This window comes from Pongo pygmaeus, chromosome 21, assembly GCF_028885625.2.
Source record: "Pongo pygmaeus isolate AG05252 chromosome 21, NHGRI_mPonPyg2-v2.0_pri, whole genome shotgun sequence".
NCBI classification, from domain to species: domain Eukaryota; kingdom Metazoa; phylum Chordata; class Mammalia; order Primates; family Hominidae; genus Pongo; species Pongo pygmaeus.
Genome location: NC_072394.2, coordinates 271,918 through 297,642, shown reverse-complemented (window position 1 = coordinate 297,642; position 25,725 = coordinate 271,918). Strand labels below are relative to the sequence as shown.

At 43.0% G+C, this 25,725-nt stretch overlaps 1 protein-coding gene across 5 annotated transcripts in view; it reads right to left on the bottom strand.

Annotated features, from left to right (window-relative positions):
- Positions 1-25,725, bottom strand: part of SHLD1 (shieldin complex subunit 1) — a 119,927-nt gene that overhangs the window by 55,802 nt on the left and 38,400 nt on the right. The window contains exon 2 of one of the 5 annotated variants that reach the window (XM_063658986.1): positions 21,236-21,305. The exons of the other annotated variants lie outside the window; for them this stretch is intronic. Coding sequence (XP_063515056.1) covers positions 21,236-21,305 — 70 coding nt within the window. The remainder of the gene's footprint in view (positions 1-21,235; positions 21,306-25,725) is intronic. 5 annotated transcript variants of the gene reach the window in all.

Here is a 25,725-nt window from a genome sequence, read left to right as displayed (position 1 = left end):
GCTAGATAATTATTTGTTGCGTGGGGGAACTATTGTGTGCATTGCAGGATATTTAGAAGCATCCCTGGCCTCTCCCGACTAGATGCCAGTAGCATCCTATGGCTTTAACAACCAAAAATGTCTCCAAACTCCACCAAATGTCCCCTGGTGGTGGCAGCAGGGGGCAATTGCCGCTGGTTGAGAACCAATGGTGTGGAGGAAATGTTTAAGTTGTCTATACAACTGAGGAAGGATGGATGCAGTTGTACAATGTGGGGTAACAGTGGTTAGAAGATAATTCATACAGCTAGAGCTGGAGCTGCTGAGCTTTGACTGTATTGGTTGTTTTCAGTGGCAGAGTGACAATAACCTCTGGGGCAAGCTGGACTACAGAACTGGGGACCCACTTCATGGGAGGCAGCCGGCTTTTCCTTTCAGGATGCTGCTAATCAGACACTTGGCAGTAGGGTGTGACATAAGGGGAAATGAGGATTTAACTGTGAGCTCAGAGCAAATACATCTAATTCTAAGAGTCTATTTAAGGAGAGCCATATCTATGAATGCTGTCAAGATTCACTCTAAACCATAGTTAGTATTTGTTTCATGGAATTAAAATGAGTTTCTTATTTTTGTGCAAACATGTACGTTAAGATCCTTTCCACTATTTAGTCATACATTTAGTTTTTTGGTGATTTTTAAAAGCTGTCCTTTTCATCACTTATGAGCATGGTTTTAGAAAGAAAAATCCACCCCCAACATTTCTCACCTCCTCTTATGAGAAATTATTCTTTTTTAGTTCTACCTCTGGAAGTACATTCTCATGATGTATGTGCCACAACTCTGTATCTGCCACTATGGCAACTCATAAAAAATGCCACCCCCTTAAATTCCTTCATGGCATATTAATTTGATGTTCTAAAACAAACATTTTACTGTGAATTAACTCCTAACTGATAATATTAACCCAACTAAACTGGCTTCTATAACACTTTCACCATCTGTAAGTATGTTTCTTGTGCAAATAAAGGCGATCTTTTGTTACTTAGCCGTTAAATTTCATTAAAATATTTTCTGCTAAAATCTACTAAATCACTAATATTCAAAATACAACAATATAGTTACCAAGTTTGACTCCATGAATGAGAATATTCATTCACCAAATGCATTAGGTAAGCTGTGTAAGAGGAGATTCCCTGCAAGACTGTTTATGAGTAAAAACATGGGTCAATCTAAACATCCATCAATAGACATCTCGTTAAATAAACTATGATCCAATCATACAATGGGATACTATGCAGACATTAAAAATATGAGAGAGCTACATGTACCAACATGGCAAGCTGCCTTATTATAGCAATAAGTGAAAAAAGGGCAAGATGCAAGATAATATTATGGTAAAATTCCATTGGTATTTAGAAAAAAAGATATACATGCTGTTTGTGTGTGTACAGTATACACATGTATATACGTATGTGTGTCTATCTATATTTATGTATATAGATCTGTAGGTGTGTATATGGAAGGATACACAAAAGTTATCTACAATAATTACCTCTGGGAAGAAGCATGAAGACCTAGGACTTTTATGTTTCTTTTTTTTTTTTGAGATGGAGTCTTGCTCTGTCACCCAGGCTGGAGTGCAGTGGCGTGATCTTGACTCACTGCAACCTCTGTGTCCCAGGTTCAAGGGATTCTCCTGCCTCAGCCTCTCGAGTGGCTGGAATTACAGGTGTGTGCCACCATGCCCAGCTAATTTTTATATTTTTAGTAAAGACAGGGTCTCACAATGTTGGCCAAGCTGGTCTCGAACTCCTGGCCTTGCGATCTGCCCACGCTGGCCTCCCAAAGCGCTGGGATTACAGGCATGAGCCACCGCGCCCGGCCTTACGTTTCATTTTATACTCTTTTGTACTATTTATTTTTATAATGATTTTTTAAAAGAAAAGGATGATTAGTGCTTTATCATTAAAAATAGGCTAACCTTATCACAAGTGTCACAACAATGATACATATACCCACCTGGGGACCTTCATCCAAAGACTAGTAGCAGTAAGTCTACAAAAAGAAGAGAGGTTTCCTCTTTCTAGCTCATTGTTTGAAATCACTTCTGGTTTCTAGGGAGCATAAATTCTTAGGCTATATTCTCCAAAAGGAAGTCGAAGAGGTACCTCTTTTCCAACAATGTTAAAGTAATTCTAGGGTTAATGTTTTGCCAAATTGGGAGATTCCACAGAAATATGTCCCAGTGACTCAGGAGGCTGGGGTGGGAGATCACTTTAGCCCGGAAGTTTGCAACCACCCCGGGCAACATGATGAGACCTCAACTCTACAAAAAAATGTAAAAACTTAGCCAATCATGGTGGAACACACCTGTAGTCCCAGCTACACAGGAGACTGAGGCAGGAGGATGGCTTGAGCCCAGGAGTTCAAGGCTGCAGTGAGATATGATCCCATTACCAAAAGAGAGCAAGATCCCCAATTCAAAAAAAAGGAAAAAAGAGAAAGAGGAAGAAAAAGAGAGAAAGAAAAGAAGGAAAGAAGGAAGGAAAGGAAGGAAGGAAGAAGAAAGGAATGAGAAGAAAAGAAGGAAAAAATAAATAGGGTTCTGTAACTTATGAAACTGCTTTGAAAACTGGGATGGGTATTATGAGAAATTTTCAGAAGTTAGGAACTTATACTACATTTTCAGGTTTATTTTTTTAATTAGGATGATATAATTGTGCCAATTTTGAATCACAATTTGAGCATAATCATACATAACCAAGAGTTGCCCTCAGCCCAGCACAAGAGAGGCGTACCAGGCAAAGGCCACCCAGGAGGGCAAAGCCCTGCAGGGCTCCAGCTGAAAGCAGTGGGCATGGGCCTGGCTCACAGCTACCAGCCAGCTGATTTCTAAGCCAGTGCATTGAGGAATAGAAAGAGAATTCAAGGCCAAGATTGCAGGTACAGGTTACACGACCACTCACTCACTCTTCGGTGCTAAAATCAAGTCCTTTAGTGGAAATACATAATACATGGCATTCTAGTGGAGAGGGTGGTGACAGAGGGCTGGCAACCATCACTGCCACCACTTTGTTCACATCCCTTGGGTGCACAGAAACAACAACACAGGATGTAAATAAGAAATGTTGGTATCTTAACTGATCAGCACATCACGGGCAGCCACGGTGGTTAACAAAGTCAACTCTCCCTTCATTCTGCAATGACATGGTGATGCTGAATCTCTCTGTCCATGGCCAGAAGCAGGCGCCACTGCCCTCAACAGCTCCTCAACAGAGGCCTGGGACAACACTGCAGGCCTCTGCTCCACTTCTAACAAAATTCTATTGTTTGGTTTATTTTAGGTTAAGCCTAATTCCTTCAGAACTTCGGAGGTAGTTTATCAAAACTGCATGCCTGACTGGTAGGAGAGGAAATGAACACAAGGCATTTATTGCAGATAATCCACTTCCCCACAGTAATATAGGAAAATGATCAGTGCTTCAAAACCATTACAAAGGATGGGGTAAGTGATAGAGGGAAGGGAGATAAGCAAATGTTCTAGTTTTCAAATGGAAGGAAGAAGACACAATCCACAAATCCATATACTGTGGATGATTAGCATGATGCTTAAGCAACAGTTTTAAAGTTTGTGGGTGGAGATTCTCACTTATGTCAGATACTATGTGTCCACCCATCAGGTAGATATTATTGTCCCCATAAAACAGATAAAGAAACACCAAGTAAAAAATTATAAAGCAGCCAGATGTGGTAGCTCACACCTATTATCCCAACATTTTGGGAGGCTGACGCAGGAGAATCACTTTAACCCAAGAGTTCAAAACTAGCCTGGGCAACACAGCAAGGCCGCATCTCTAAAAAATATTTAAAAATTTAAATCAAAAAATATTTTTAAAGCAGTAATGCCCTTCAAACCCCAAAGGCTGTGCTTTCTCCCCATTCAATAGAGAAATGGAGGTCACCAGACCCAGCTGTCAGTCCTGCCATATTAAACACAAATTTAGGCCAGGCGCAGTGGCTCACGCCTATGATTCCAGTACTTTGGGAGGCCAAGGAGGGCGGATCACCTGAGGTTGGGAGTTTGAGACCAGCCTGGCCAAAATGGTGAAACCCTGTCTCTACCAAAAATACAAAAATTAGCTGGGTGTGGTGGTGCACACCTGTAATCCCAGCTACTCCGGAGGCTGAGGCATGAGAATCACTTGAACCCAGGGGGCAGAGGTTGCAGTGAGCCGAGATTGCACCACTGCACTCCAGCCTGGGAAACACAGCGAAACCGGCTCAAAAAGCAAAACAAAACAACACAACACACAAATTTAGTCAACAGTTCAAGCATTTACATTCCTATTTTGTTGCCTGCCCCAAATAATTTACCTTTCTCTTTTTTAAGAAATTGAAAAAGTACCACTTATAGAATGGCCTAATTTCATAATTTAAACAAACAAACAAAAAGGATTAGGGGTTGGGTGCAGCAGCTCACGCCTGTAATCCCAGCACTTTGGGAGGCTGGGGTGGGTGGATCACCTGAGGTCAGGAGTTCAAGACCAGCCTGACCAATATGGAGAAACCCTGTCTCTATTAAAAATACAAAATTAGCCAGGCATGGTGGCACATGCCTATAATCCCAGCTACTAGGGAGGCTGAGGCAGGAGAATCACTTGAACCCAGAAGGCAGAGGTTGTGGTGAGCCGAGATCGTGCCACTGCACTCCAGCCTGGGCAACAAGAGCAAAACTCCATCTCAAAAACAACAACAACAACAACAACAACAACAACAACACAGGATTAAGACTTTGATTGATAAAGAAGATTAAGGAGGGGAAAACAGAATGTTTCTGCAGCTTCATGACTATTAGACCAAGAGTTGAGCATGAAGGTACAACCCTCCTAGGCCAAGATAGTATTATTCTCCTGGGAGACAAAAAGGGCATTTGGGGTTAGTATTGTAAACTCTTGTTTTTCCTTCAGCTGGTCACTGTGGAATGCTGCCAGGCCTCCTGCTGCCTGGACTCCACCAAGATTTCCTGTTCAGGGCAAAGGCTTTATTTTGCCACCAGCACACAGTTCTGTGTTAGGTAAACAAAGTGCTGGAGTCTTTGAATATGTAGAATCTCTTGGGTTGATTTGCTTTCCCCCTTGCCTTCAAACACTTCAAGTTTTCGAAGTCAATAGGAAACATCTCACGCAAAATTGAACAAGAGGCTCCTTCTTCATGCAAACTTCTGTTTGATGCACAGGCGTAACTTTCCATGCCAGTCCTGAAATGGAAAGTGGCACTGGCATTCATGATTAGGTGACAAAAATGAATGACGGCCACCTTCGTCAAGTACGATTTCTGCAATGGAATTTCTGGAGTACATATTATGTTAGGCCATAACTGAAATGTTCTTATACGGTCACATATCAAGTCAAAGATAACGAAAGATGGCAGGATGTGGCAAACCCTAAACAAACAAAATTAGCCTGCGGGTGCCACAAGGTCATGTAAAAAACACACAGGAGCTAGATTTTCTTTTTTGTTTTTTTTTTCTAGATTTTTTTTTACACTATACTAATGTCTTATAGTAACTGTATATATATAGTTTTTTGCAATATACAAATGTCTTACAGTAACTATATATATAAAGACTTATAGTAAGTTACTATATATATACAGTAAGTGCAGCTCATTGCAACCTCTGCCTCCTGGGTTCAAATGATTCTCATACCTCAGCCTCTTAAGTAGCTAGGATTACAGGCATATGCCACCATGCCCAGCTAAATTTTTTTGTATTTTTAGTAGAGATGAGGTTTTGTTATGTTGGCCAGGCTGGTCTCAAACTCCTGGCCTCAAGTGATCTGCCCGCCTCGGCATCTCAAAGTGTTAAGATTACAGGTGTGAGCCACTGCACCTGGACATACAGTAATGATATTAATCTCGCCATAAGACTGGATAGCTTCCTTAATGATCGAAGGGGCAGAAGACAGGCCCTCAACCTCCAAATAGCAAGCCCACACCACCTGCTCTTTCATCATTCTTGTGTGTTTTTTTTTTAATCTTTTTTATTTTTTTGAGACAGAGTCTCACTCTGTCACCAGGCTGGAGTGCAGTGGCACGATCTCGGCTCACTGCAACCTCCACCTCCCAGCTTCAAGCGATTCTCCTGCCTCAGCCTCCTGAGTAACTGGGACTACAGGTGTGCACCACCACGCCCAGTTAATTTTTTTTTTAACTTTTAGTAGAGACAGGCTTTCACCATGTTGGCCAGGATGGTCTCGATCTCTTGACCTTGTGATCTGCCTGCTTTGGCCTCCCGAAGTGCTGGGATTACAGGTGTGAGCCACCGTGACTGGCCCTTGTTTTTTTTTTTAATGTTAAATCTAATGCCTAGAATTCTGGAGACTCCTCTGAATCCACAGGCTCCCACATTTGGGAAAGCTTTCATTCTTTCTATCAGATTTTCAAAAGGATCTACAGACTGGGCTTGGTGGCTCATGCCTATAATCCCAATGCTTTGGGAGGCTGAGACGGAAGGATCACTTGAGGCCAGGAGTTCAAGACCAGCCTGGGCAACATAGTGAGACCTTGTCTCTACAAAAGAATTTTTTAAAAAAATTAGCCAGGCATGGTGGTACTCATCTGAAGTCCCAGCTACTTGGGAGGCTGAGGTAGGTCTGCTAGAGCCCAGGAGTTCAAAGCTGCAGTGAGTTATGATCACACCACTATACTCTAACCTGGGTAACAGAGCAAAACTTTGTCTCAAAGAAAAAGAAAAAGAAAAAAAAAAGATCTGCAATCAAATAAGGTGAAGAACAAATGTGTTCACAAGGCCCCCTGGTCTTCAGGAATGCTGGATTGAAATACGGCCCCTCTTGAGTTGCTTATTGACTGTATATTAAAGGCAAGAATAAGCTCAGAACAGCGAGAAGGGAAGGCCGGGACTGGTAATCAAGCCAGATGGAAGCCAGAGCAAAATGGAACCCATTTAACACTTTGTCTTGGTCCTGGCCCTGCAGTGAGTGATGGAGAATTCTTGGCATAATCATTAAAAGAAAGCTCAAGAGGCCGGGCACAGTGGCTTATGCCAGTAATCTCAGCACTTTAGGAGACCAAGGTGGATGAATTGCTTGAGACACTGGGCAATGTGGCAAAACCCCATCTCTACAAAAAATACAAAAATTGGCCGGGCATAGTGGTGCACACCTGTAGTCCCAGCTACCCAAGAGGCTGAGGTGGGAAGATCACCTGAGCCCAGGAGGTCTAGGCTGCAGTGAGCCATGATCACGTCACTGTACTCCAGCCTGGGCAACAGAGTAAGACCCTGTCAAAAAAAGGAAAAGAAAAAGAAAAATAGGAAGAAAGGAAGGAAAGAAGAAAAGACAAGACATGGATATAGCTTGGAGGGGAGGTGGTGATGACATTGATTGCTAACATGGATCAGATACTTACAAAGCACCAGGTACTACTCTAAGCACTTTGTAAGTATCATTGCATTTCATACTAACCCTAGTACCTTATGATGTAGGTACTAGTATTATTCAAAGTTTACAAATGAGGAAAGTGTGGCTCAGAAGGATTAAGTAGCTTGCCCAAAGTCACAAAGCTAGTGGGTAGCAGATCTGGCCCCATGAAGTCTGACTCCTAACAGTGTCTCAAGAGACCCAATCCAGATAGAGGCCACCAACAGGAAAGCAGGGCCTGGAGGACCAAGGACATCCTTTCACAAAGCTGAGAAGGTGCGAAGAGCAAGCATGGTGGGTGGGTCAGGGAAGTTGCAAGGAAAAATAAGCAGCAATACAAGGGAAGTTGAGATCTGGACATGCTTTTTCTTTGGATCTTGGCAGCTTGCTGGGCAGGAGAAATTCCTTAAATGGCCCTCACAGGACTCTAACTTGTTTACAAATCCAACCTTATCTGTAAGATAGAATGTGGTATAATAGTAACAATGATAATTTTTAAAAACAGTGTTTGCGTTTTTCCTATGGTAAGTTTAGAACCATCATTCAATTCAATAAGTACCCATTGAGAACATCCGATGTAGCACACACAGTACTAGGCACAATGCTTCTGAACACGGAACTTTATAGTGGAGACTTATGTAACTTCCGTAGCACATTAAAGATCAAATGTTAAGACATTTCCAAATGTTAAAATAGAGCACTCCTCCTAATTTTCCCATCTGTGGGATACGGGGAGGGGGCAGTTGAGGGAGGGGGAATCAATCTCCCAGGTTATTCCTGTGAGAGTACTCTAATAAATTATTCTGTCTTTTGTACAGGGTCCTCTTCTCCCTGCTATGTCTTCAGGAGCCACTCCCACCTTCCAGAGGAGCCCTGCCCTGTGCACACTTGAGCCGCGACTTCTTCCTTCCAGTAGAGCCCATCTGTCCTGGCCTTTGAAGGAGTTAATCAAGCCACATGTCAAACATTTTCCATTCTCCCCTCTCCAGGCCACTGACAGGACTGCACGTCCTGGGGCCATGTAAGTAGTCTTGGGCAATGAATTGTGAGTAGGATGCTTGATGCTGGTTCACTTCCAGGGCAGAGCATTCAACTGCCAATGAGAAGCCCTTCGGAGTTCTCTCTTTGCCTCTGTAAGGCAATAGCAACATTCAAGATGGTGGCTGGGCCAGGCACGGTGGCTCATGCCTATAATTGCAGCACTTTGGGAGACCAAGGTGGGTGGATCACTTGAGGTAAGGAGTTTGAGACTAGTCTGACCAACATGGCGAAACCCCATCTCTACTAAAAATACAAAATTAGCTGGCCTGGTGGCACACGCCTGTAATCCCAGCTACTTGGGAGGCTGAGGCAGGAGAATGGCTTGAACCTGGGAGGTGGAGGTTGCAGTGAGCCAAGATCGCACCATTGCACTCCAGCCTGGGTGACAAGAGTGAAACTCTGTCTCAAAAAAAAAAAAAAAAAAAGATGGTGGCTGTTAGGTCCCTAAACAACTAGCCCTCTGACAGCCCAAATGAGCATGAATGAGAAATAGTCTATAGTTTTTTAAACGACTTCAATTTGGAAGTTGTTTGTTACCACAGCATAATTTAGCCTTTCCTGATGCACAGTCTTTCAACAATGCTCAAAACTTCTAATCCATAGTGATCTTCTTCTTTTTCAGGAGATACAGACATACACACACACGTGCATGCATGCACACACACACACATACAGGTATAGATACAGATAAAGACGGATTTATACACAGACGTAATTTTTTTCTTGTCATCTCTTTGAGGTAGGAGAAAAGGGATGGAACTGGTGTGCCCTACAAGTCACCTTGATCCAATCTCTATATATAAATTCTTTTTTTTTTTTTTTGAGACAGTCTCGGTCTGTTGCCCAGGCTGGAGTGCAGTGGCGCAATCTCGGCTCACTGCAACCTCCGCCCCAGGTTCAAGCAATTCTCCTGTCTCAGCCTCCTGAATAGTTGGGATTACAGGCATCTGCCACTGTGCCCAGCTAATTTTTGTATTTTTAGTAGAGGGTTTCACCATGTTGGCCAGGCTGGTCTCGAGCTCCTTACCTCAAGTGATCCACCCACTTCAGCCTCCCAAAGTGCTGGGATTACAGGCGTGAGCCACCGCGCCCGGCCCTATAAATTATTTAAATACAAAAAATAAATAGAAGTTGTAAAGTGCCTTTAGAGAAATCTCACAATTTGAATTTGGAAATATGCAGATAGAAAAGTATTTTATAGGAAAAAGGGCACAAATGATGTCTTGGAGTATAAAAAGCAATATGCTTTGTATGAACTTCCAAGACGATGTGGGGGGAATCTTTGCTGTAGCTCAGGGTTTCTCAGCCTTGAAACTATTGACATGTTTGGGCTGCAATTCTTTGTTGTGGGAGAGGGCTGCACTGTGCATTGTATCATGCTTAGCTTCATCTCTGGCCCTTATGCACTACATGCCAGTAGCACTGCCCCCTACCCAGTTGCAACAACCAAAAATGTCTCTAGACATTGCCAAATACCCCCTGAAGGACAAAATCACTTTCATTTGAGAACCACTGCTCTAGCAATAATCACGTATGGCCTTAAACTGTTTCTTACGGAATTGGGTCACATTTTTCATTCATAAGAGATTAGCTCTTTCATGTTTATGTACTGACACAAGTATGGTTCCAATGCCATACAACTGGGTCCAAGACAAATCAGTCCAGGTTCTCATGTTTAGGTCAATGATATCTTACCACCTTTTCCAGAATTACTTCTAGGGCATGAATCTTGAGTTTGTAAGTATCCTTTTAAAAAACTTACACTTCATGAAGGCAATTTGAAAGGAATATGGTACTGATCCTATAGTAAGAAGGCCATTCCCTATATGCACATGCCAATCTCTCATCAAGAGCTGAGTCAATTCCTTCACTCTTTAAATTTGAGCTGGCCTGTGATAACAGAAGGCTGGGTGCGGTGGCTCACACCTGTAATCCCAGCACTTTGGGAGGCTAAGGTGAGCAGATTGCTTGAGTTCAGGAGTTTTGAGACCAGCCTGGGCAACATGGCAAAACCCTGTTTCTACCAAAAAAAAAAAAAAAAAATTAGCCAGGCATGGTGGTGCATGTCTGTAGTCTCAGCTACTTGGGGGGCCAAGATAGGAGGATTGCTTGAACCCAGGAGGTTGAGGCTGTAGTGAGCCAAGATGGTGCCAATGCACTACAGCCTCAGGGACAAAGTGAGACCCTGGCTCAAAAAGAAAGAGAGAGACAGAGAGAAAGAAAGAGGAGGGGAGGGGAGGGGAGGGAATGCAACAGAAGTGAGGCTAGCCTTTAATTTTTTTTTTTTTTTTCTCTGAGACAGAGTCTCGCTCAGTCATCCAGGCTGGAGTGCAGTGGTGCGATCACGACTCACTGCAACCTCCGCCTCCCAGGCTCAGGTGATCCTCCCACCTCAGCCTCCTGAGTAGCTAGGACTACAGGTGCACGCCACCATGCCTGGCTAATATTTGTATTTGTATTTTTTGGTAGAGACGGGGTTTTGCCATGTTGCCCAGGCTGGTCTCAAACTCCTGGGCTGAAGCGATCCACCCACCATGGCCTTCCAAAGTGTGGGGATTACAGGCATGAGCCCCCACAACTGGCTGAGGCTAGCTTTTAAGAGAACTGAGGGAGGCCGAGGCGGGCAGATCACGAGGTCAGGAGATCGAGACCATCCTGGCTAACACGGTGAAACCCTGTCTCTACTAAAAACACAAAAAATTAGCCAGGCGTAGTGGTGGGCGCCTATAGTGCCAGCTACTCCGGAGGTTGAGCCAGGAGAATGGCGTGAACCTTGGAGGCGGACCTTGCAGTGAGCCGAGATCGCGCCACTGCACTCCAGCCTGGCCGACAGAGTGAGACTCCATCTCAAAAAAAAAAAAAAAAAAAAAAAAGAATAAGAAAACTAAAATGTTAGGTCGGGCGCGGTGGCTCATGCTTGTAATCCCAGCACTTTGGGAGGCCGAGGCAGGCAGATCACAAGGTCAGGAGATTGAGACCATCCTGGCTAACATGGTGAAACCCTATCTCTACTAAACATACAAAAAATTAGCCAGACGCGGTGGCGGGCGCCTGTAATCCCAGCTACTCAGGAGGCTGAGGCAGGAGAATGGTGTGAACCCAGGAGGCAGAGCTGGCAGTGAGCCGAGATCGCACCACTGCATTCTAGCCTGGGTGACGGAGCAAGAGTCCGTCTCAAAAAAAAAAAAAAAAAAAAGAGAACTAAGAGTTTCTACTTTTCTTCTCTTGGAAGGCTCACTCTTGCGACTTTCCCTCTCAGAACTCAGCCACCATGTTGTCAGAAGCCTGAGACACACGGGCATGGAGAGACCATAGGCCACTTCAGCTGACAGCCCAGCTGGGCTCCCAGCTGATGACTAGCATCAACTATCAGCCACGTGAATGAGCAGCCTTGAACATTCCAGACCATTCAAGCCCCCAAGTGACTGCAGCCCCAGCCAACATCACATGGACCATAAGAACCACTCAGCTGAAGCACATCAACCCACAAAATTGTGAGACAGAACATAATGGTTGTTGTTCCACACCACTAAATTTTGGGGTAGTTAGGCAGCAAGAGATAACCAAAACAACACCTCTGATTCAACTGCTGTTGATGATAGAGAACAGAGGGTCATATCTACATGTGTAATAGGCATAGAGCCTAACCAGTAGCCCAGGAAATAGTGAACAAAGAGGCCTGGGACACTGGCAAGCCTAGGAATGCAGATATCAGTGAAATCAAGTGACTGGATGTTCATGAGTAGCAAAGGCGTTATAAATGTGACTTACTAAACAAGTTAGACATGTCTCCAGTCAAATATGATTCCATAAAACATACAATTTTACATGCCCATCACTGTCACAGATACTATAATACTGTGTCTAGTAAGTAAGTAAGGGACAGTGTGCTGGGACTGGGACTATATGGGACTTCACACATATTCTTCTTCTTTTTTGAGATGGAGTCTAGCTCTGTCACTCAGACTGGAGTGCAGTGGTGTGTTCACAGATCACTTGCAGCCTTGACCTCCAGGACTCAAGCAATCCTCCCACCTCAGCCTCCTGAGTAGCTGGGACTACAGGCACACATCACCATGCCCAGCTAATTTTGTTTATATTCTGTAGAGATGGGGTCCCACTATGTTGCCCAGGCTGATCTTGAACTCCAGAGCTCAAGCCATCCTCCTATCTCAGGCTCCCAAAGTGTTGGGATTACAGGCATCAGCCACTGTGCCCAGCCCACATACATTATTCTTAATCCTCACAAGAGTATGAAATGTAAGCATACTAATCACTCCCTTGCTCCCCTCTCCCTCTTTCCTTTCCTAGCTCCTTTCCTTCCCCCTTTTGTTTTTCCTTATTTTATCAAGAAGAGTAGTTTTAAATTTTTAAAATCACAGCATCCATTGTTAGATGAATAAAGCTTCCTATCATTACTTTGCAGCAAAAGATAGAATCCAGAGCTCTGGGTCTGTTTTTCTTCCAATTCTTCCTAATATGCTGAGAGATATTCAATAATACTTCTCATTTTCCTGGCTAGTTACAAACAACTTCAGCTTCTCATGCCTGTTGAAGATTGAGTTAATATTTGAAAAGTGATATGCCGATTTACAGTCTTAAAACTGTAGACTGTAAAACTGCAGCCAATTATCCTTTAACTCACCTCTCCACCTTTTTTTTTTTTTTTTTTCTGAGACAGGGTCTTGTCCTGTTGTCCAGGCTGGAGTGCAGTGGTGCAATTATGGCTCACTGCAACCTCTGCCTCTTGGGCTCAAGCAATCCTTCCACCTCAGCCTCTAGAGTAGCTGGCACTATATGCACATGCCACTCTGCCTGGCTAATTTTTCATATTTTTTTGTAGAGGTGGGGTTTCTCCATGTTGCCCAGGCTGGTCTCAAACTCCTAGACTCAAGTGATCCACCCGCCTTAGCCTCCCAAAGAGCTGGAATTACAGGCATGAGCCACTGCTACCGGCCTCATCTCCCCCTTTCTAACTCACCCTGAAAATGTTTCAAATTCAAATTTAGGGAATTAGCTATGGGTTTTAAAGCAGAGATAAAGCAATGGAAAACCATAGGGTGCCTTTCATATAGACCACAAAAGAAAAAACTCTAGAGGGGCAACTCAAATCATAGTTTAGCAATTATCTGTTTCTTATTATGATTTCTCTATGCCTTTTTATAATAATATATTAATAACATTAATAACTATGACCAATAGTTCAATTAAAAAAATACTTTAACTTTAGATAATTTTGAGAGTGCTCACAGTAAGAAAACTCTGAGGTCTTGTAATAAACAGCTATAAAAATGTTTCCTCTAAGATCTGATTAAAATTTGGATTACTGCTCTTTTGCTTTGGTAAATGTGTAACAACATTCTAATTTCTATTCCTTAAGTAATGATTTCTAGCACCACCCAGAATATAATAGCTTCAACAGCTAATCTTTACATAGAGAATTCTGATGTAGAGAAATAAGTAGATATCTGCTCTTCCCGGAATAGATGATATTTTCTTTTTTCTATTTTTTTTTTTTTTTTTTTTTTGAGACAGAGTCTTGCCTCTGTTGCCTGGGCTGGAGTGCAGTGGTGCGATCTCGGCTCACTGCAAGCTCTGCCTCCCGGATTCTGGGTTCATGCCATTCTCCTGCCTCAGCCTCCCAAGTAGCTGGGACTACAGGTGCCCGCCACCAAACCTGGCTAATTTTTTTTTTTTTGTATTTTTAGTAGAGACGGGGTTTCACCGTGTTAGCCAGGATGGTCTCGATCTCCCGAACTTGTGATCTGTCCTCCTCGGCCTCCCAAAGTGCTGGGATTACAGGCATGAGCCACGGCACCCGGCCAATAGATGACATTTTTTGTAATGAGTTTGTTCATTTCCATTTGTTCTGCGTAGTTATGAAACTTATAAGCCTGATTTTTTTTTTTTTTTTTTTTTGGGAGACCAGAGTCTTGCTCTGTCACCCAGGCTGGAGTGCAGTGGCATGATCTCAGCTCACTGCAACCTCTGCCTCCCGGGTTCAAGCGATTCTCCTGCCTCAGCCTCCCAAGTAGCCGGGACTACAGGCACCCACCACCACATCCAGCTAATTTTTTGTATTTTTAGTAGAGAGGGGGGTTTCGCCATATTGGCCAGGCTAGTCTTGAACTCCTGACTTCAAGTGATCTGCCCACCTTGGCTTCCCAAAATGCTGGGATTACAGGGATTAGCCACCGTACCCAGCCTATACAGACTGATTTTATCACTTTGGTTTTGTGTGTGTGTGTGTGTTTTGATTTGTTTTGTTTTGTTTTTGTTTTTTTGAGACAGAGTCTCACTCCATCCCTCAGGCTGAAGTACAGTGGCATGATCTCGGCTAACTGCAACCTCTGCTTCCTGGGTTCAAGTGATTCTTGTGCCTCAGCCTCCCGAGTAGCTGGGATTACAGGTGGGTGCCACCATGCCTGGCTAATTTTTGAATTTTTAGTAGAGACAGAGTTTCACCATGTTGGCCAGGCTGGTCCCGAACTCCTGACCTCAGGTGATCTGCCCGCCTTGGCCTCCCAAAGTGCTGAGATTACAGGTGTGAGCCACCAAGCTCGGCCATCACTTTGTATTTTAAGTTTACATGTCTTATTTTCCCAACTAGACCAGCAACTCCATGAGCACAGAAATCCTGTGTTCTCACTGATTTATATCACCCTCAATCTGTAGCACGGTACAGAGAAAACAATTTTAAAAACGGTCTCGTACATTTCACTGATTAGACGTCTAATAAACATAGTATCTAATACAGTCTCACAAACATGGCTTTGCTTAAAGACACCCCAGATTAACAGGGATCCTTCATCATAAGATTATTTGTAGAATACAACATAGGAACACCTTTCAAATACAAATCAAAGCACTTTGCAAATAAGAAGATATCTGTTGACAAATATACGTGACACTCACAATGAAGAGATTATATAAGAACAGGATTCGATAATTTGCCTAAAATTATATCCAAAGTTAGCAGAAAATATATATTTTCATAGAAAATGCTAAGAAGTAATTCTATAGATACTTTTGGTCAGTGTTAATCCAAATAACTTCTCTGTAAGGGGCCTGTCCCAGGAAAAGTCACTTTTTTGCCTCGTACTGAGCAACATAAAGAAGTGGAAGTTTTAGACTCCTGAAAGGAACTCAAGAAAGAAGTAAATCCAGAAACCAACCCCAATAGCAGCACTAGTTGTAACAGCAGCGGTTGTAATGACAGTTAGCTAGCCTTTGCTAAGTATACTCAGCTCCAGATGTCTCACTCAATCCTCATGACAACCTATGAAGCAGATAGTGTTATTGTGCTCATCTTATAGATGAGGAAACTAAGCAAAAGTGAAGTGCAGTCACTTGCTCAAGGTCAGAAAGCTAGCAGGTTTAGCTAGCTATAGAATCAAGGTCAAAACTCAGACCAGTCCGGCTCCAAAACAAACAAAAATGTAGAATGTGATTTTTTTTAAAAAGTGAGGGGAACATCTAAAACCAGAGAGAAAGGGGCCTGGCGTGGTGGCTCACGCCTGTAATCCCAGCACTTTGGGAGGCCAATGTGGGCAGATCACCTGAAGTCAGGAGTTCAAGACCAGCCTGGCGAACATGGTGAAACCCTGTCTCTACTGAAAATACAAAAAAATTAGCCAGGCATAGCGGCGTGTGCCTATAATCCCATCCACTCAGGAGGATGAGGCAGGAGAATCACTTGAACCAGGGACGAAGGTTGAAGTGAGCCGAGATCGTGTCACTGCACTCCAGCCTGGGCAACAAAAGCGAAAGAAAAAAATACCAGAGAGAAAGGAATACAATGATTAAATAAATAACATTGAGACAACTGGCTTCCATTTGGAAAACAATAAAGCTATCATCTTGTTTCATACTTTACCCTAAAATAAAGTCTTCAAAGTTGAAAATTAAACTTTTAAAAATACTAAGAAATGGAGGTGCCTATTTATATAATCTTGGAAAGCAAGAATGGTTTTCCTAATTTTATGCTAAAGCAGAAGCATTGATTGATAAACTTGACTATATAGGAATCTAAAATCTCTATACATCAAAAAAACCCACAAGGTGAGCCACTGTGCCTGGCCTAATGTGGAATTTTATAAGGCAAGTTGCAGAACAGCATGTTTTTGTTACAGGTTTTTTGTTGTTAAAATCTATGCATAAACAAATGTACTAAAATACATAAATTTACATGCACATATTTATCCACACTAAAATATATTTATGGGTACATCAAAAAAGAATACATACAGACCTCCAAATAGCAAAAACAATTCTGAGAAAAAAAAGTTGGAGGACCCACACTTCCTGATTTCAAAACATAGCTACAGTAATCAAAACAGTGTGGCACTGTCATAAAGACAGACACATGGACCAATGGAACAAGACAAAGACCCAGAAATAAACCCTCACGTATATGCTCAAATGATCTTTGACAAGGGTGCCAAGACTACTCAATAGGGAAAAGAAGGTCTCTCCAACAAATGGTGAGGAGAAAACTGCATATCCACACGCAAAAGAACAAAGTCAAGGCCAGGCATGGTGGCTCATGCCTGTAATCTCAGCACTTTGGGAGGCTGAGGCGGGCAAATCACTTGACATCGGGAGTTTGAGACCAGCCTGGCCAACATGGTGAAACCCCATCTCTACTAAAAATACAAAAAATCAGCCAGGCATATTGGCGCACGCATGTAATCCCAGCTACTCGGGAGGCTGAGGCACATGAATCTCTTGAACCGGGGAGCCAGAGGCTACAGTGAGCCGGAATCATGCCACTGCACTCCAGCCTGGGCAACAGACCAAGACTCTTTTTTTTTTTTTTTTAAAAAAAAGGGCAGATCACCTGAGGTCAGGAGTTTGAGACCAGCCTGGCCAACATGGTGAAACTCTGTCTTTACTAAAAATTCAAAAATTAGCCAGGCGTGGTGGCACACACCTGTAATCCCAGCTATTCAAGGGACTGAGGCACAAGAATCACTTGAACCCAGGAAGCAGAGGTTGCAGTTAGCCGAGATCATGCCACTGTACTTCAGCCTGAGGAATGGAGTGAGACTCTGTCTCAAAAAAACAAAAACAAACAGATAAAAAGAACAAACTCAAAACCTTATCTTACACAATATACAAAGATTAATTCAAAAATGGACTAAAGACCTAAACATAAGCCCTAAAACTATAAAACTCCTAGAAGAAAGCACAGAGGAAAAGCTTCATGACATTAGACTTGGCAATGATTTCTTAGATATGACACCGGAAGTACAGGAAACAAAAGCAAAAATGGACAAACAGTACAACATCAAACTCAAAAACTTTTGCGCATCAAAGGACACAATCAACAGAGTGAAAAGGCCATCTACAAAAAGGAAGAAAATATTTGCAAATCACATATCTGATAAGAAGTTAGTATCTAGAATACATAAAGAACTCCTACAACTCAATAACAAAAAAAATCAACCCAATTTTAAAAATAGGCAAAGGATTTCAATAGATGTTTCTTCAAAGATGGTATGCAAATGGCCAATAAACATGTGGAAAATATATTGAATGTCACCAATCATCAGAAAAATGCAAGTCAAAACCACAGTGAGATATCACCTCACACCCATTAGGATGGTCACTATCAAAAAAGTAGAAAATAACAAGTGTTGGCAAGGATGTGGAGAAATTGAATTGTGTATTGGCCTGTAAAAGTGAATTGCATTTTTTTTTTGAGAGTCGAGTTTTGAGAGTTCTTTACATATTGTAGAAACTAGTTCTTTGTCAGGTATGGGATTTGCAAATATTTTCTCCCAGTCTGTGGCCTGTCTTTTCATTCTCTTCACATGGGCTTTCACAAAGCAAAAGTTTTTAATTTTTATGAGGTCCAGTTTATCAATGTTTGGCTATTATATTTTTCAGTTCTATCATTTATATCATTTCCTTTTGGCTTTTTTTTTTTTTTTTTTTTTGAGACAGGGTCTTGCTTTGTGGTCCATGCTGGAGTGCAGTGGTGCAATTACGGCTCACTGCAGCCTCGACCTCCAGAACAATAGCGATCCTCCCAGCTCAGTTCCCGAAGTAGCTGGGACTACATGAGTGCACCACCACACCCAGCTAATTTTTGTATTTTTTGTAGAGATGAGGTTTCGCCGTGTTACACAGACTGGTCTTGAACTCCTGGGCTCAAGCGATCTACTGCCTCAGCCTCCCAGAGTGCTAGGATTACAGGTGGGAGCCACTGTGCCCAGCTGACTTGCTTCTTTTTATAACTTTTATTTATTTGCTAAGATTTTCTGTTTTTTCATTGTTTCAAGAGAACTTATAATTGATTGTTCAGGCATTTTTATAATGGCTTCTTTAAAATCCTTGTCAAATAAGGTATTTCTCTGTTGCTCAAGATGGAATATAGTGGCACAATCACAGCCCATTGCAGCTTTGAACTCCTGGGCTCAGGTGATCCTCTTGCCTCAGCCTCCCAGGTAGCTAGGACTAAAAGTGCGTGCCACCCTGCCTGGCAAATTTTTTTATTTCTTGTAGAGACAGGGTCTTACTATATCGTCCAACGTGGTCTCAAACTCCTGGCCTCAAGTGATCCACCTGCCTCAGCCTCCCAAAGTGCTGGGAGTACAGGCGTGAGCCACTGCACCCAGCCGTGACTGTCTTTTTTTCATTCAAGTTGTACTTTTTTGGTTCTTGGTATGACAAGTGATCTTTAGTTGTATCTAAACATTTTGTCTATTACATTTAGAGAATTTTGGTCCTATTGAAATCCTTTATTTTGGCCAGGCATGGCGGCTCACATCTGTAATCCTAGCACTTTGGGAGGCCAAGGTGGATGGATCATCTTAGGTCAGGAGTTCAAGACCAGCCTGGCCAACACGGTGAAACCCCGTCTCTATTAAAAATACAAAAAATAGCTGGGCATGGAGGCAGGTGTCTGTAATCCCAGCTTCTCGGGAGGCTGAGGCGGGAGAATAGCTTGAACCCAGGGGACGGAGTTTGCAGCGAGCCGAGATCGTGCCATTGCACTCCAGCCTTGGTGACAGAGTGAGACTCCCTCTCAAAAAAAAAAAAATCCTTTATTTTAGCATGCAGGTCCTGGCCTACTTTTGTGATTGTGGTTTCAATGAAAGTTTAATTTTCAGTGTTTTTGCTGCTTTTTTTGATCTGTTTCATTTATCTGGAACTGCTGAGGTTTCCACAGGCCCCTGCTGGTGCTGGCTGAAGGAATGGAAGATGTTTTCCCTGGCCTCATCCTCAGGGTATGGGAATCTCTTGGGGAGGAAGGAAGTTTCAGGCTCCCTGGGAGGAAGAAGGTCCCTGGGTTGGACTGCCTGATGTAGTGGGATCCCCTCTGCCAGTGCCCCCCAGCTCCCCAGTGAATGTAGGCAGGGGAGGGAGGCTCTGGTCCAGGGGAACCAAGAGGCTTCCCAGGCCAGATCATTTGTTGAACTGGCAAAATCCTCCCACATGTGCATGCTTGCCATAGAGCTATCACTCAGCAGGGGAAGGAAGTCCCAGGCCCTCTGAAGGTGAGCACTTCCTCTAGCTACTTAGTGGTCTCCTATTAATCTCCCCCTCCCGGGAGCTGGGCTTTTCTGGTCATGTCAGATAGATAACCTGTCAGTCCTGGGGAGAAGGTACCAGGCCACCTTCTTGTTGCTAGGTTGCAGGTGAGGATGCACCGGGTCTGGGTCACCCCCTTCAGTTGGGTAGGAGGACAGAAGACACTCGGACACCATATTGTTCCTCCAGTCCTGGGGCCCCAAACCAATTCACCTTCTTACTAAATCTCCAAGTTCTCCTTTGGTTGCCTCTTGCATTTCCAGGGTTCATAGTTGCTTAGCAGGGAAGAACAAGGAGAAATAGTTCCATGCCATCTTATTAGATTACAAGTCCCAAAAGTTTTTTTTTTCAATTTTGTGATTACCTTTTTTTTTTTTTTAGATCAAGTTTTGCTCTTGTCGCCCAGGCTGGAGTGCAATGGCACGATCTCGGCTCGCTGCAAACTCCGTCCCCTGGGTTCAAGCTATTCTCCCGCCTCAGCCTCCCGAGAAGCTGGGATTACAGACACCTGCCTCCATGCCCAGCTATTTTTTGTATTTTTAATAGAGACGGGGTTTCACCGTGTTGGCCAGGCTGGTCTCAAACTCTTGACCTTAGGTGATCTGCCCACCTTGGCCTCCCAAAGTGTTGGGATTACAGGTGTGAGCCACTGCACCCAGCCAATTACCCTTAAATGGTACTATAATTTCATCAAAAAAGTAAAATTTAAATCCTTTTGTCTTATCTTGCCAAAAAAAAAAAAGCACAACTTTTATTGGCAAATGTATAAAGAAAAATCAGACATCACGTTTTCTTTTCTGTTTTTCTTTTCTTTTTTTTTGAGACAGTCTCACTCTGTCTCCTAGGCTGGAGTGCAGTGGCTCAATCTCAGCTCACTGCAACCTTCGCCTCCTGGGTTCAAGTCAATCTCATGCCTCAGCCTCCCAAGTAGCTGGGATTACAGGTGCATGCCACTATGCCCAGTTAATTTTTTGTATTTTTAGTAGAGACAGGGTTTTTACCATGTTGGCCAATCTGGTCTCGATCTCCTGATCTCAAGTGATCCACCTGCCTCAGCCTCCCAAAGTGTTGGGATTACAGGTGTGAGCCACCGAGCCCAGCAAAAAAATTAGACATCACTATTCATGTGTGTATTCTAGCCTGAAATCAACCCAGCTGGATAAATGAAAAAAGATCTCAAATTATATAATTCATGTGCAGTGAATATACTTAACAGTGGTGACCTTAAGAGAAATTACCTTCTTGGATTTCAGCTGAGCAAAATAATCTCTGAGAACTTTTAATTCTACCTCGAGTAGGCACAGAACTCTGCAAAGAATAAATGAGAAAGGTTTAACACACATCTGGTACGTTTAAATTCTTTTTCTCAGTAAGGCTCAGGAAAGTGTAAAAAGTAGCCACCAGAGGGCAGTAGACTCAAACACTGCCTGATAGCAAGAAATTGCCAGGCACCACCTCCAGGCCTAGGCTCAGAGCAGCTATTATTATTGGCTAAAAACATGCAACATTATTTTAACCAATTTTTCCTCAAACTCTACTTCTAAAATGGTGTTAGTCCGTGGGTCACTTCCTCATCTCATTTATACTGTGCTTAACAATCCCTAATATTTTCCAAGAGTTCTTTGTAAAAGAAAATTCTGGACAAAACAGCAACTACTGAATATATTATGAAGAAATGGGGGTACACCTCTGTTTGTTTGTTTTTTATAATTTATTTAAATTTGCCCCTCAATTGTATTATTTTTAAAAAGGAAAAAACCTCACATGCTTAAAATATGGAATACAGTTTTCTTAAGAAAATAGCTTTGAAAGTAATTTAGGGGTATCCTTAAAGCCATAATTGCATACATGGTTATTACAGAAATATTTGCTAAAAAAGAAACAACTCCACTAGGAACATGCTTTCTTCATGATGGGGAAATGTAGGAATAATATTCTATTCTCAGTAGCATTATATCTCCTTACAGCTGTTCATTTCTCTACTGTTTTCTTTTCAAGGAAAAAAAGCCAGGGGCTTTTAAGAGAGACTAGTTGACTTTCCAGTCAAGAGTTAAACAGATCTGCAGGGCTTATGTAATAATATGTGCTTTTAACTTAGAAATGTTATATTATGCTACACAGATCACACAGAGCTTTAAATTTTATGATAATGTTACAAACAGATGAGCAAGGCACTGTGATAAATACTTGATCTCCATTTTTAAACCTTACCAAGTTTCACTTATATGTGTTTTTCATTTATTCATTCACCAGCCTTTACTGAGCACCTACCATGTGCCAGGAACTGACCGACCCTTATTCCTTACTCACACCAGGGTCTAGGTATAGCAGGCAGAAGCTGCAGACATTGTGTGATTAGGCCAGGCAGAGGGCAAAATATGAACCTGGTCAGTCAAACATGGGGGACCCAGGAATTAACATAAAAGCCTTTATCCTTAAAAGTTATGTTCTAATAAGCTGGGTTTTTGTAACTTCAAGCATGTTGCCAAAAGCCAACTATCAAAAACTCCAGGGAGCTAGCTAAAAGGTTGGCCAAGGGCAGCCACTCAGCAGACAAACAGCAACTTCAAGGGCAAAGAGCCAAGAATAAGAAGAGTTCTGGCACCAGATGAGAAAATTTCTTCTGGGTAGAAAAAGTGATCAAGGGCTTCATTTATTCCAGCAAAGGGAGTTAAAATTCCTGACTTGTTTTCTTCCCTGGGTTTTCACATAAGAAGTTGGATCCTACCTGGTGTGAGAAATTGAATGGAGAAGGCGATGCCTTTGTGGGGACCAACCTCTTGGCCCCCTGGAGGTTTGTTGAAAATCACTGACATGAGGCAGATTGATTGATGGGAGAAAGGCATACAAATTTATTTAATGTGTATACACCGAAGGCTTCAGAATGCAAACCCAAAGATACAGGGGAAATTGTCCATTTTTATGCTTAGGTTCAACAAACTATGGACTTTGTTGTAGAAATATGACTTTCATATTTCTACAACAGCAGAAATAGCAGTGTGGCCAGGAGGCACACATGAGAGAATCCTGCCAATTCAACAAATGATCTGGCTTGAGAAGCCTTTTTGTCTTCCTGGGCCACAGATTCCCCTTCCCTGCCCATATTCACTGGGGCAGATGGGGGGCACTGGCAAAGGGGAATCAAAGTGTAGAAATATGATTGAACAAAAAGGGTAAGATCTAATGTTAATAGATTCAGTGGGGAGCCCAGCAAGGCCTGTCTGTCTAGATTCTTCTTGGCCTCTCTGAGCAGCACTCCTTTCTTCGGGGCACGGGACAGGAAATTCTCTGAAATGGGGGTCTTATCACCTACAGTCAAACAAGGTAGGTCAGATAATTTTTCTTTCTTTTATTTTTTTTTTAATTTAAAAGAGATGAGGTCTCATTCTGTCACTCAGGTTAAAGTGCAGTGGCATGACTGTAGCTTACTGTAGCCCCAACCTCCTGGGCTCAAACAATCCTCCCACCTCAGCCTCCTAAGTACCTGGGACTGCAGGTGCATGCTACCATGCTCAGTTAATTTATTTTATTTGTAGAGGCGAGGTCTTGATATGTTGGCCAGGCTGGTCTCGAACTCCTGGCTTCAAGCGAACCTCCCGTCTCTGCTTCCCAAAGTGCTGGGATCACAAGAGTGAGCCACTGCACCCAGCCAGATAATTTCTTTATGGCCAAGTTTTACCCAGAAAGGCAGAGGGAAAATTAGAGTAATATTTTTAGGTTCTATGGCTGGTTTGGAGAAAGGGGGTTCTGGTTTCTATGACCCGCCTTGGGGAAGAGGGATTCTAGCTTCTATGGCTGGCCTTGGGTGGAGAATGAGACTGAGACAAGAGGGCAGACAAAGGTCAAAGGAAAACTTTTGCTTCTGAGGCTGCTGCAGAGACCTTCATTTTGGGGTACTGCTTTCTGAGCCCCAACACCTTCTCTCCAATTAGTGCACAAGTAGTTCGAGCTTCTTCCACAACAGGAAGATGGGAGAAATGGAAAGGAGAGCTCAGTGGACAGTGGACACAATGCTGGTCCAGTGGACCAGGAGTCACAGTCACCCTGACAGGGTACCAATATCAGCTTGAAGATACTGACTTAGTAGAAAGATGCTAGCTCAGACTTAAAGAAGTAACTGCAAATATTTAAAGCTTAATTCATTTTTTTTTTTTTTTTTTTGGAGACGGAGTCTCACTCTGTTACCCAGGCTGGAGTGCAGTGGCACGATCTCGGCTCACTGCAACCTCTGTCTCCCGGGTTCAAGCAATTCTCCTGTCTCAGCCTCCCGAGTAGCTGAGACTACAGGCGTGTGCCACCATGCCCGGCTAATTTTTGTATTTTTAGTAGAGACGGGGTTTCACTGTGTTGGCCAGGCTGGTCTCGAACTCCTGACCTCAGGTGATCCGCCCACTTTGGCCTCCCAAAGTGCTGGGATTACAGGCGTGAGACATCGTGCCTGGCCTAAAGCTTAATTCTTAATGCATAGTATGTAATCATACCTAGATGTCTGCATTTCTTTAAAGTTCTTCCTTTGCAGGCAACCTGACCCAGGTTTGAGTCTCAGATTTCCACCAGTCTGTGGGTAACATTAATATGAAACGAGCCTCTCTAAAATTCTGTTTCCTCAGGAGTAACAAGGAGATCTTAATAGGATTTACTTCTTGGGTGTGGCTGTGAGAATCAAAAGAACAACGTGTGTAAAATGCATAGCACAGTGCCTGAAATGTAAGTGCACAACAAATGGAAAAAACATCCATCTTTTGGTCTTCCCTTGTGTATAGCCTTTATCTTATAAATACATAACAATGAATGAAACTAGTGACGGTGTCTGTTTGAAATGGGGGTCTTATGGCCTACGGTCTTTGGGATTGACTGTTGTAATCAAGTTGTTTCCTTGTATTTTAAGAAGATACAGCTGAGTAAAAAGTCAGATGAATGCTTACTTGAAGAAGCCCTTGAGGGGAGCTATCAGGCCAGAACATGAGGTCACACTGCTGTGCACCTGGACTCGGCAGATAAGTGCCCTGGGGGTGTGGCTTGAGACAGTAACACGGCCAGTTTTTCAACTCAGTTGGGATTTCTTTTTAAAACTGTGACTGCAGGCAAAGTACACAGAAGTAAATAAGCCTCTTCCCCCATAGCACGTGCCCTTGAAACTTAAAAGTGAGGAACAACGAGAGATGTCACAGGTGGCAAATAACGTTCTTGAGCTTTTACAAATAATTCTGGGCCGGGCCTGGTGGCTCACGCCTGTAATCCCAGCACTTTGGGAGGCTGAGGCAGGCGGATCACAAGGTCAGGCGATCGAGACCATCCTGGCTAACACGGTGAAACCCCGTCTCTACTAAAAATATAAAAAATTAGCCGGGTGTGTTGGCAGGCGCCTGTAGTCCCAGCTACTCAGGAGGCTGAGGCAGGAGAATGGCGTGAACCTGGGAGGCAGAGCTTGCAGTGAGCCGAGATCGCACCGCTGTACTCCACCCTGGGCGGCAGAGGAGACTCCATCTCAAAAATTTTAAAAAAAAATTAAAAATAAATAAATAAATAAAATAATTATATTATTATCCTCTCCAATGACTATTTAATGTGACACATAATTTAGCAGTACATATTGAAAGTTATAGAGAACTATACTTTTTTAGTTTTAAAGAAGGGATAGAGAAGTTACAGTTAGTCTGCACAGAGGGTCACCCAGAAAATAGGAGTTGCCAGGTTACTATATGGCCTTGGGTGATTTTCTTCATTA